The 12,570-nt window shown below is 42.2% G+C and overlaps 1 protein-coding gene across 3 annotated transcripts in view; it reads left to right on the top strand.

The window, feature by feature from the left end:
• mtss1 (MTSS I-BAR domain containing 1) overlaps positions 1-6,929 on the top strand; it is a 61,091-nt gene extending 54,162 nt beyond the window's left edge. For 2 of the 3 annotated variants that reach the window (XM_072684954.1, XM_072684956.1), the window contains 5 exons: positions 576-713; positions 1,128-1,284; positions 2,210-2,236; positions 4,332-4,609; positions 5,790-6,929. In XM_072684954.1, the coding sequence (XP_072541055.1) occupies positions 576-713; positions 1,128-1,284; positions 2,210-2,236; positions 4,332-4,609; positions 5,790-6,629 (1,440 nt within the window). In that variant the 3' untranslated portion in view covers positions 6,630-6,929. The remainder of the gene's footprint in view (positions 1-575; positions 714-1,127; positions 1,285-2,209; positions 2,237-4,331; positions 4,610-5,789) is intronic. The other variant, XM_072684955.1, reaches the window with a different exon arrangement.
• Positions 6,930-12,570: the final 5,641 nt, after the last annotated feature.

The following is a 12,570-nucleotide window of genomic DNA, read 5'->3' on the forward strand; positions in this document are numbered from 1 at the left end:
GATCTTTTTCAGCTGCTTTGTTTTTACACACTCCCACTGCACTGCCACACTCTAATCTCAGGCTTTACACAAGTCTGAGTACTAATACTGTTGAGTCCGAGTCAAAGTACAGATCGGATCAGGACCGAGACAAGTCTGAGTACAAACACTACTGAAACCAAAACAAATCAGAGTACAAATATTATTGTGACCGACATGAGTCCGAGTGTGAATATTAAGTCTGAGTCTGAGTACAGATACTATCAGGACCAAGACAAACCAAAGTACAAATACTATTGCAGCCAAGACAAGTCCTATGGCACATGCCTAGTCCAGACATGTGGACCACTACACCGCCTTGCTCCTCTCCATTTCTCTCCAACACATTTAAGCAGCTCCGCTTTCTCCATACTACACCTCTTGTAGGATATTGGGTGAACAGGGTCGTGTCAGTGTTGCATGACTTCATTTTGAATCATGTGTCTGTGACCAGCTGGTCAGATGAGCAGGTTTTGGAGTGGGACAGTAGTGTGTAGATTGTATTACAGATTGTAATGTCGTGTGCTTATGTGTATGTGTATGTGTGTGTTGTACAGGATCAGAGTGGTGTGAACAGTCAGTCCTGGGCAGGTCAGAATGCTCCGGGCACAGAGAACGGTACCTCGATGCCACCTCCTCACCAGCCGTACAGTGGACATGGAGAACGAGTCAGAGCGCAGTCCACATCTGGAAAGGTACACAAAGCTTGGCCAGGTGGTAGAGATTAGGAATGCTGACATTCCTTAATTAATTAAGGTTAATTATGGAGTATTCAATTAATGGGTAGAAAGCTTTAATCTGGATAAACTGGATTTTAATTAATGTAATATTTTTTTATTAAAGATGTTGCCTAAGCCTAGAAGTGGCAACACAGACTTATTTTAGGAGATAGAACAGCAAAAAATTTCACGCCTTTGCACCAACAAGCAAAAATATCAACGAGCAAAAATATCACGCCATCTGCACCAACGAGCTACAAATATTAACCAGCTGTTCATGCTTTTGCTTAGTGAGGTGCCAATGTTTTGTACTCTGATGTCAAGGACAAGTTGAAATGCCGGTGTTCTTCCTCTTGACGCACTCTAATTAGCTGTCTCTCGTCTCCATAGCCTCAGTCGGCCCGAGAGCAGCTGGCCCTGACGCTGAGCGGCGGGTTAAACTCTGAAGCGCCTCGGACCAGTCGGGACTCGCTGCACTGCTCCAGCGGATACAGCACCCAGACAACCACGCCGTCCTGCTCTGAAGATACGATACCCTCACAGCACGGTGAGTTCCCGCGCACTCACACATCACTTCAGCAGCATGTCCTCTCTGAAAATCTGAAAATCTGTTCATTCTTCCTTCGTTTTGCGATCAAGCCAGCGTCTTTACGGTGGTCATGCAGATGATTTGAAGTGAAACACCGCGCAGGTTTTATTTAATGCACATCTGATTCTGTATCTGATTCCGTTATATACTGCTGATACTGCAACTCTGTAACATTGCTTCAGTATCAGCCGTCAGTGTTATTTGTAGTGTGTGTTTTGTGTGTGTTCCTCATAGTAACCTAAAGCTGTGTCAATTACTAGAAGGTTCGTTTTAGTTTTGAAAGTAAAATGAGTAGTAAAGTTAATTAATTATTTTTTGGAAGTTCATTTGAATACTCCAAATAAACAATGAGTTTCCTTCCTGTTAATGTTTACAGCACTGTCAGATTCCCTTTGATGTTCAGGAAATCTCATAACATTTATTAATGCTAACATTTTGTTATTAAAGAAAAATCACTTTCATGTCATGTCATTAAAAATAAATAAATAGTACTAATAAATTTAATATATATTAGTAAAGTGTGTGTTTGTGCATATAAATAAATGTTAGTGTTAATAAGTTAGCATTAATACTCAAGTAAATGTTAATGTTATGTAATGTAACTTACTGCTAAACTATTACCTATGTCAATGTTTTAAATATCCTCTATTAGCTTACAAAAGGTCAAATATTGTGACAGTGTATTTGATTATCGTGCGTGTGTGTGTATATTATATTTACTGTATGGATATACATATTAACGGTTCTGTTATTTTACCCAGTTTCCTGTCTTTTAAGTGAGGCTAATCTGACTGTTTGGCACCGGGTCACATGTTTACGGCAGATTGCTGTCTTTGTGGACCTCTTCTATACGAGTTAAATCTACTTTATTGTTCTTTTTCAGCTGTAAAGAAAGAGCCTCCTCTATATGGTAGGTTTGTGATTGAATTGTACAGAATGATTTGATTTAATTTTCTTATTTTATTTTCATCAAGAGCTACCAGACCTTTTCAGAACATGATGACTCGTTCAGTAATGCAGAGCCATCCTGTTTACCCCACAACATTGTGTGTGTGTTCACCAGGGGTGGGAATCATTGCAGGACAATATCACACTATTGTACACAAGGACAATATCACTATTGTAATTTTGGGGGATTTTGAGAGTATATCGCTGTGGCAAATTGTGACATACAGATGATTAAATAGGTGATTTAAGGGCAGTTTATACATCTTATACAACTTTCTGTTAAAGAAAAACAGGATAATCATGAGTCCAAATGTTATGACCACATACTGCTCCTCCATGTGCTGCCAAAACTGCTCCCTCTACAGACCTCTGGAAGTGATATCTGGGGTAGTTTTTATGCTTGCGTGTCCAGTGTAGGAGATCTTTGACTGCAGGTGTCTGCAGCTGCACAGCTCCATACGCTGCAGGGGAGCGACATGTTCCTCCTCCCGTAACAATCATTAAACATTTGAGACCACAGTAGAACTTCTGACCGCTCGGTTGGTGTTGTGTCCCTCCTTGGACCACCATCAGCAGGTACTTACCACTGTTGACGGAGCTAGCCTTGGAGCCATTCAGTGCTCTGGACATATAACAGTCTGACCCTCACCAAAGTTTCGTCAAACGCTGCCCATTTCTCCACACCCTACACCAAAAAAAAAATCCAGATTTCTGCTCCATATTGAACTCAGTAGTCCTGTATGTGGGGCGAGTGCGTCGGAATTACCAGAGAGAAACACCGCCATCTTGTGGATTGAGATGGACATGCATTTTGGAAGTGTATTAGTCTAACTATGGGCTTAGTATTAGAAATACACAGTTAAACAGACACCCTGTCATCTGACAGGTGATTAGGTGATATCTGATCTGTGCTGCCAGAAGAGCAGAGTGATTAGGAGAGGCTGTACTAATGCACTTAAATATCTGCGTCTTATTCATTTTACCGTGTATGTATCTCCACTAAAGCTAAGGCTCACGTTACCAGGTTGAAGTGACTCAAATCCGATTTTTTTGGCTTAATGTGACACAGGTCTGATTTTCTAAGGGCTGTGAGAACATGTCTGAGTCACTTTCATATGTGATCCTAGATCGGATTTGCATCTGATTTTGGGATGCGACATGAATGTGAATGATCAGATGCGTCTGTTTGCCTGTACGCAAGCACTTGGGGCTGTTACAGTCAGCCAGCACCGGCAGCGCAGCACTAAAATAATAGGAAGATATATAAACAATGTGATATCTAATATCAGCATTGTTGCTCCCCTACTTAATACACATTTTTAAAGATCCTATTAAATATTACTACTTTTTTTAACCCAAACTATCACATTATACTATATATTTTTTTTCTCCCACCCCTAGTTTTCACTTCACTCTCATCCACTATTGTCATTGTGAGCAAACTCAATTTTCCAAATCAAAGTTCTCAGTGAATCATGAAACTTATTTTTGTGAGAAATGCTTGTTGTTTATAAACAATTTTCATTCTACATCCCAGAAAACTCCCCTGTTGCATGAAGAAGTCCTTCGCACTGTAGCCCATCCTTACTGCCCGAGAGTTTAATTTCCATATGACAATCAAACCATTTTATTTTCAAGGAGAACTTCACTGATTTTCTGTATTCAGCGTTGAGGACATTTAGAGTGGGTTTGGTGTAAAACTGGTGCATCATCAAGAATATGACCGATTTCTTTATGATGTTGGTGATGGTAAAATAGTGGCACATCTAAACGAATAAGTTCTCTGCAGAGCATATGTTTGCCATGTGACACTTTGCATGTGTCCCTTTTTAATGATATGCCATTTTAAAAACATGATTTATGATAATCAGAACTAAAACTGTCTTAGACGTCCATTCTTCACTGTAAACAATTCTGTCCGCTTCTCTAGAATGAAGCATTTCAAACCAAGCCCACTCTGAATAAAATGTTACTCTTAGACATTCCCCTTTGCCCAATATCTGTTACTGTTCTTAAATATTCTCTATTGCTTTCTCTCTCCCCCTTCCTTTCTCCAGACTATGACTATATCTCTCTGCACGGAGGAGACGACGCCCATAGCCAGTCTGACTTTGACAAGTCCTCCACCATTCCCCGTAACAGCGACCTGAGCCAGAACTACCGGAAACTCTTCCAGAATAAGAGACCGGCGTCTACGGTTAGCCTGCTGGTGGATCCTGAGCCCCTCTTACGGCAGCCCCAGACAGCCACCATCCGCCGCAAACCGTCCAGCAAACCCAGCATCCGCCGTGGGACCATCAGCGGCGGAGTGCCCATCCCCATTTGCACACCACAGGTGTGGTTTTAGAGCCTACACTACATGCCCTTTTGTCTACTCTATATGTATAACCATTTAGACACCTGAGTTTCTCCTTAAATCAAAGATATCAATAGAGCGCTCGTCTTCCTTTGCTGTTGGGTGAGTGGGTCTGTCAGCTGAAGCACTCCGGAGCTGTCTGGAGAAGCTGATCAGTTTAGCATCCATTCAGTTTGCTGAACTAAAGTCAAGTCAAATTTATTTGTATAGCTTTTTAATGACTGTTGTCACAAAGCAGCTTTATACAATCAGTAATCAGTAAAATAAGATAAATAACATAAAAAGTCATGAAAAAATTGAAGACCCCCAGTGAGCAGCCAACGGCGAAAGTGTCAAGGAGAACCTCCCTTAGAGCTGGAGGAAGAACCTTGGGAGTAACCAAGACTCACAAGGGGGACCCGACCCGTCCTCTGATCTGAACTATTTATAAATTATTGATAACTGCTGGTCGGACTGGTAGGTGGCAGCTGGTCTGACGCAGCTAAAGCAGAGCTAAAAAGTAGTAGTAGCTTTTTTTTTTTTTTTTTTTAACTATTTACTACAGTTTAACAGCAGGTTTAGCAGTTCCTCGCCATTCTCAGGATTCCTCATAGTTCTACTGTGGATGTTCTCTAGACGTCCACTCAGGACGATCATGCTGCATTCACTTTTGTACATAGCAAAGCTGGGTGATATAACCTCAAATAAATATGACGATTAATGGAATATTTTACTTGATTTACGTTTATTGAACGATTAAAGAAGCTGTTCAGTTGGCTCAATGTTTGAGTTCTCCATGTTGCTTCCATGTCACAGTCTGGATGGGGCGGAGTCATGTGACTACCCACACTGTAGTATGTTTTTAAGGGGACAGTACATAAACACACAGTGGAAGAATTAAAAAAAATACATGGACATGATTACTTAATTGATTAAAAAAAAGTATTAATAAAGCAGAAACTTATGTGAAGTGTTTCCTTATTTCTGACTGTTTGGGTTGAGAAGAACCTGCCATCTGCATCTCCTTTCAGCCACAAGACTGAAATATGAAATTGGTAGCACAAACATTTTCAAGCTAACCATTTTAAATGGTTACCGTAGCTTAATAATTTAAACTTGTTGTCGTTATCAAATCTTTTTTGTTTCTCTGTGTTAATGGACCCCCCGTTTCTGTTCACAGGTGCCCCTAAAACCATCAACATCCACAGTGGGCTTGGCTTCAGCCCACAGCGGCAGCGAGGAGGTAGTCTTCCCGCCAGCGCTATCCCAACTTCCCCGGGCCCACGGCTCGGACTTGGCTCATGCCAAACACACTCTCTGCACATCCACCCAGAGTCTGAGTGCCATGCCTCCACCATATTATGCTATGTTCCCTGGGCCACCACCTGTAGGCAGCACAGAGCAACTGTATCAAATGAGCAAACAGCAGCAGTATGCAGTACATCAGCAACAGCAAAGGCAATATCAGCAACAGCAGCAGCAGTACAACCAACAACAACAGCATCAACAACAACAGTACAACCAACAACAGCAACTGCAGCAATATCAAAAACAGTACAATCAACAGCAGCAACTGCAACAATATCAACAGCACTACAGTGAAGCACAACGGCAGCCTCCCCAATATCAACAAAAGTACAACCCAGCACTACAACAGCAACAACAACATTATAGCCAGCAACAACAGTACCAACAGCAAGCACCTCACCAACCGGCTCAGCAACAAGAACCTCCCACACAACACCCAGTACAGCAACAGCACCTCCACCAACAACAGAACAACCAACATCTGCAAGAACAAGTAAATCAGCCGCACGAACAGCCAAACGCCATAGCGCACAACTGTTCCAGCAATCCAGTGGATGGTGGGGCAGATCTTCCAGACGGTTCTGACGAACCCAGCCAGACGTCCAGCGGTGGAGGTGACATGCTGACCATGATTCGTAGAGGAGTGAAGCTTCGCCGGACACTCACCAATGACCGCTCGGCTCCTCTCATCACCACCAACTATCTCAACTGAATCAGTTTCCTCCTCAGTCCTTCCTTCCTCTTTAGTTATTTTCCTTTTTGCATTCTCTTTTGCTCAGTGAGCCGTCTGAGGCTTCGGCTGTACGTTTCTAAAGGGGACAGGTTTCCGTGCTGTAGGTCCGTGTCATGACTGAGGCGTAAAAAAAATCAACATAATTTAGCTACACTGTGCTAATTACGACTTCGTGGCAATGTGTCCGACAACGGCGTGTCCATATGAATGTCAGCTCTTGATAAATTAAATATTAATTCTGCAGTGCTTTATGCTTGTAAATATATCTAGCTATCAAAATATATATATATATATATATATATATATATATATATATATATATATATATATAAAAATGTGCGTAGAGATATAGACAAAGAATTTGAGCTTCAGATATATTCAAGTTGTTTATATTGTCATTGAGCGAGCAAGCAAGGCTTCTCTTATTTCAGTCTTATTATACTCTAACGGTCAGATATATATGAAGACGGGGTATGTATATATTAGTGAAACTTTGAGAAGTACATTTTCTGGCTGGTTTTGTTTAGTTTTACTAGATTAAGTGACTCTTGAGCATCTATTTTTGTATAGTTTTAACTGCAGGGTAACAGAATGTGGCTCCACTGCCTTTATCTGTCCAAAGACCGGACTTCAGATTAGGGGACGAAAAGTGGGGGTGAGGGAGTGCAGACGGATTGATGAAGGAAGGACGGGAAACATGGACTGTTCATCTCCTGCTAACGACGACGAGGCATCACTGTGGCTATTTATTCGACCTGTGCGATTCCGAAGCGTACACCGGATCTTTCGACTCCTGTTCGATTCTGAATCGTATTAATCATTCGGCGCCTGTTCACCAAAGCTTTGAAGCTTAAAGCCCTTTAGAGGACTTTAAACCCACCCTGCCCCCAAACCTGCTCACCGTGAGGACCTCACAGGCAGGCGGACGATGAGGCAGCAGACTGTTTGTGGAAATTTTGGTCAGCATTTTAATTTCTACTCTTGAATTAGTTCCAAGCTGTTTTCAAAGACAGAATTCTGGTGGAGACTTTTTTGTTTTATTTTTATTTTGGAATCTCTTAATTTAAATCCTTGGATTATTTCAGTCTCTAAAATAATTTTTCCAAAATAGTTTAGATAGTTTGTTTTTACGTGTTTAAAGAGGCATTCAGGTTAATGCTGTCAGTTGTTGCGATTAAAAAAGGCACAATGCCAAGAACACTATTACAGACGCTAGTCTTGCTTAAATTGAAAACACTGGCCTGTTCTACGAGTTGTCTTTAGAGCAATATACATGTCTATACAGGATATTAGTAGTGATTTTATATTAATATTGTTGTTTTGTTTTTGTATTTTTTAGACAGTGCCACTTTTGAAACAGAACAGTTACAAAAGCACGTTCCCTCCCTGTGAGATCTGCGTCCCCCCAGACTTACTCAAATTCAAAACAGTGAGAGTCAGATGGAGGGTTGTAATTACATCACGTGCCCATTTTCCACTGCAAACGCCGAGCTCTCCCAAGTGGCCTTTGAAGCTTTTACTGCGGAAAATGAGCAGCTCGAAGTGCTTGCCTCATGGTGAGCTAGCTATATTTTGAAATCAGAAGTTTGCATTGTTGTTTTTTTTCTCCACAGATTTGTTTTATGTTTAGACATGCTATATTGTGTAGCATTGGTGTTTCCCCCTGCTTTAGATTTCTGCTGTTTTTCGTTTGTTTTTCCTCTTGTCCTTGGCATTCAAGACAGTTTGGTGAAGTTTTGGCCTTTATTTCTAAGAAAAATCTTTTCTGTTCCAGCATCTCCAGTCCAAATTCTTATCTTTGACATTTGCCTTGTTTTTACAGCTTTTTCAAACTGTGTTTAATTGTATTTCTTCAAGAACTGTCTCAAAGAGAAATTCACTTTTGGTTCTTCTCGTTGTTCTGCTTGATTTTACTGCCCACTTAAAAGAAAGCTAATGCTGGTCAGTAGCTTTCAGACAAGTGCATAGCCATTGCTTAAGCCTTACCTTATCTGACCATAACCATTATTTTTCAAGTGTATCTGAGAGTAATATTGAACATTACAAATGAAACAGTGTAAAAGAAAATACAACAACATTGTAAATTACTGCATAATTAAATTATTATAATATAAAAAGAATCAGTTAGAGGGAGGTTTGTGGGATTTGGTGTGAAACGCTGGGTTCTAGATAAGCTCCTCCAGTCAGAGCTGTGGTTCTACAGTGGAGGTTCTAGATAAGCTTCTCCAGTCAGAGCTGTGGTTCTACAGTGGAGGTTTTAGATAAGCTCCTCCAGTCAGAGCTGTGGTTCTACAGTGGAGGTGAAGGGAAGCAGACGTCTGAAGCTCTAATAAACTGAAGCTCCTCACAGAAAGTTCTTCACCTAATGGTGATGAAGACGCTGCCTGATGCCTGAGACACTGTTCTACCAGAGTTCTGAGAAGAGTTCAGATCTAGAACCTGCTTTTAAAATCAGATCATTAAAATGGTGGAGGGATACATGCTGCAGGGTGTAGTGCGGCTACAGAAAGTAGTCCCTAAAGAGAACTGCATTAGTTCAGATTCTCTATTCACTATTTTACCTTCATCATCATCATCATCATCATTCCATATAAAACTCAGAAGACTCGTGTTGCACTGGTGGGTTTGGATAGGAATTATGGGCTGTATCTGTATTGTTGTCATGGCGACCAACACCTGCTTCCATTCACCTCCACTGTAGAGAGATCAGAGTGGGTCAGTTTCTCTACAGTGAAGCTCAGTTTCACACCGGACCCCCGACTCTGACTGAGCTCAGCTCTCACTCTCAGATATGATAAATCTGTGTTTTTCCCCTTTCGAGCTCTGATACTGGTTTCGAGGAGGCAGTTTGACTGGTCAGGGATTAAGTTCCTTCATTGTTTGAAGTACACTCTGAGCATGAAAGTTGAGGCTGTTTATTGTAGCGATCTGAGTTTTGAATGTAGAAATGAAAAAACATCTACTGCAGTTTTGAAAGTGATTCATAAGATCTAGAACTTTTGATTTCACCCACATTTGCAGATGGTGGTGGGCTTTTTCTCTTGTTTTGTTTTTGTTTCTTATAATGACTCGTTACTTTTGAAGGCAGTGGAAGTGCAACCTTGAGGTAATTCAATCCTCCTCGAGGCCTCCTCTGCTGCTCCGCGCTTTCTTTTCTTTCTTGTGATTCATACCTGAAAGCGCTCCTGCACCTGTCACTGTGTAGATAGAGTTACAGCCTCCCTCCGCCTCCTGCACACACTTGGAACATGCTTACGTGTGGTAGAGTTTCTGTCAGGCTAGCAGGATTACTTTACAGCTGCTGCCAGCTCACATACACTACATGTCCAAAAGTATCCGGACAGCTTTGACCCGTGAAACAGGACGCTCTGGAGCAGCTGTGTGCAATAGAGCTGGGCAGTATGACAATATTTGATTGTATTAAGTGTTTCTAGATATCGTCAGTCCTTAAAGAACACTGATTATCTGCACGTTTCATTACAAAGAGTGTAATCAGTCTTATTTAATTGGATGGAGTGTATTTTGAGTCAAAATCAATATCGCAAATGACTTCCCCCCCCCCCCCCCCAAAGTCGCCCAGCTCTAGTGTGCAAACATTGTAAAGTCTCCATGCCGTTAGGGTGGGCTAGAGGAGTATAAAGCCCCCCAGTGTTGAGCTGTGGAGCAGTGGGAGAACTGTGTTCTCTGGAATGATGGTAATGATGGGAATGAGTTGGAGTGTCAGAACTAATCATCCAACATCAGAACCTGACCTCACTGATGCTCTCCCATGCTCTTGGGGTGGAATGCAATCAAATCCTCCTCACAGCAATGTTGCAACATCTATCCAGAAGAGCAACAAAGGGGGACAAACCCCTAATTAATACCCTTCAGAAGAAGCGCTGGTACCTCTTGGACATGTAGTGTAGCGTCCAGTCCAGTCCAGTAGAAGCTGCCCAGTTTGCCTGAACTGAGTGATGTTCAGGTGTGTTTAGGCAGGTAGAGCCTGTTTTTGCTGCCGTATATACAATCAGGGTCCAGCTCCCCTTAACCCAAATGTGAATCGCAGTGTAGTGGAGTCTGAGATCAGCCCAAATCAGGATAAAGTGCTCCACGTTGGTGGAATTCCAAAGGCCTTGAAAATCTCTTGGGTGTCTGAAGCTTTAGTCGGTCATCTGATTCCCCTAATTAAGCGGAGGGATGAGGTTGTTGGGGGCTGAGAACGCTCCTCTTATATAAGACCAGCAGAATGAGTGGAATGGAAGGAATGTGAGATGAAGAACTTTCTCCTGAAGGACGTTCTGCCTTTTCAGTTGGAACGGAAAACACAATCCTCGGTTCATTTCCAGTCATCTGGTCTTCCTGCTTTTCGTCGTTATGGCCTCTGCTCTGGATGTAGTGCTGGTGATGCTGATGATCTGGCAGTTTTCTGAGCACGCCGCGGTATCAGGAGCTCATGTCCTTCTTTTTCTTGAATTTTGTTTCCAGCTTCTCTTTTTTGTTTATGTACCAAAAACATTCAGGGTCCATTTTTAAATCAGTTTCTGTTTTTTTTTTGTTTCAGTTACTGTGCTTTAACACTGATTATATGTAAATGAGCTCTGTTCAGATTGGCTGCACCTCATTTAAAAGCAGTCCAGGCTGAAATACCAATGGGAGTGGGCGGTGCTAAACTGCTGTAGACTGAATGGGTGGATATACTCTGGGTTAATCCATTGGGTAACGTGGCGCTACAAAACCAGTGAATTTGAAACAGTGCAGTATGGCTCCAAAAAAAAGCAGTGGTAGTAGTGAAATGCCCCTCCCCCCTCCGAGAGGCATCATTCTAAGGGTGTTTAGCTAGTGAGGTCCGAGTGTCCCTTCAACCAGACCCTGATTCAGTTTTACAGAAAGGAAACTCAGTTTATTTAGTGTTTATAGGTTTCACCTTTTTGGGCTTTAGACGCAGCTGCAGATCCTCACGGTCAGCTCCTGAGCTCAAACTGCTGGTCACCAGAACATTTAATAATCAGAAACTGATCGATCATTAAAGTCTAAACCTGAGCAGCAGTATCGCGGTGTGTCGGCGTAGCAGAAGAGACGACGATATATCGCCCAGCACTAACGGTTTATTCAGACATTCAGGTGCAGTTCCAGCTCCACGCTCTCTGAATGTCTTTCTAAGGTTCTATAACAGAGAGTGCAGAGAACCCTGTGGATGCTTAATGGTTCTTGGCTGATAAAGGGTTCTTCACATTGTTGTCTTCACTTCTACCAGTCATCTTTATAGAACCCTTTTAGTTTGGAGTGTAGAAGGTTTTCACCTCAAAACCAACATCCGGACCCAGCAGTGGAGCGCTGCAGTAGAGCGCTGATGTACCGCAGTGCGAAAGCCCTCGGCTCCTTTTCCCCGGTTGGTGTGTAATAGAGAGTTGACCTCTCAATGTTCTAGGTATGTTCCTCTCTGTGCGACGCTGACTGTCTCATTTGTCTGTGTAGTTGATGCTGAAGCCTTAAACTGAAATGTGGGTTTGGAAAATATACCAATGTTCAAAAAAGGAAAGTGTTGGAGTCTGTTTTTCTGTCACGTTGTTCAGAACTCTGACCCGTTTACGCTGCAGGACAAATCAGCTTCTCCAGAAATCTGACCGGTGTGGACACCCCGTAGTTGCAGATCCACATTGGTTGCTCCCCCTCGGCCCTGCTCCCCTATTAGAGGCCATTCTGGCCTTTAACCTCAGCCTTGTGCAATAGGACCAGGGGGACTGGGTCTGAGGACGTTCTGTAGAACAGTGGGAAAATCACCTCAGTCCTGATCTTAAACTGAACTTAAACTGAAACCTCCTGAGCTTCTATTGATGGAAATCTGATCATAACATTATTCAAATTATATAATACTGAATGACTCAGTGAGACGTGTGATCTGGTCAGAGTCTGATGCTGTTTATTTGCAGTGGTGACT

This window comes from Salminus brasiliensis, chromosome 7 (genome assembly GCF_030463535.1).
Source record: "Salminus brasiliensis chromosome 7, fSalBra1.hap2, whole genome shotgun sequence".
Taxonomy (NCBI): Eukaryota; Metazoa; Chordata; class Actinopteri; order Characiformes; family Bryconidae; genus Salminus; species Salminus brasiliensis.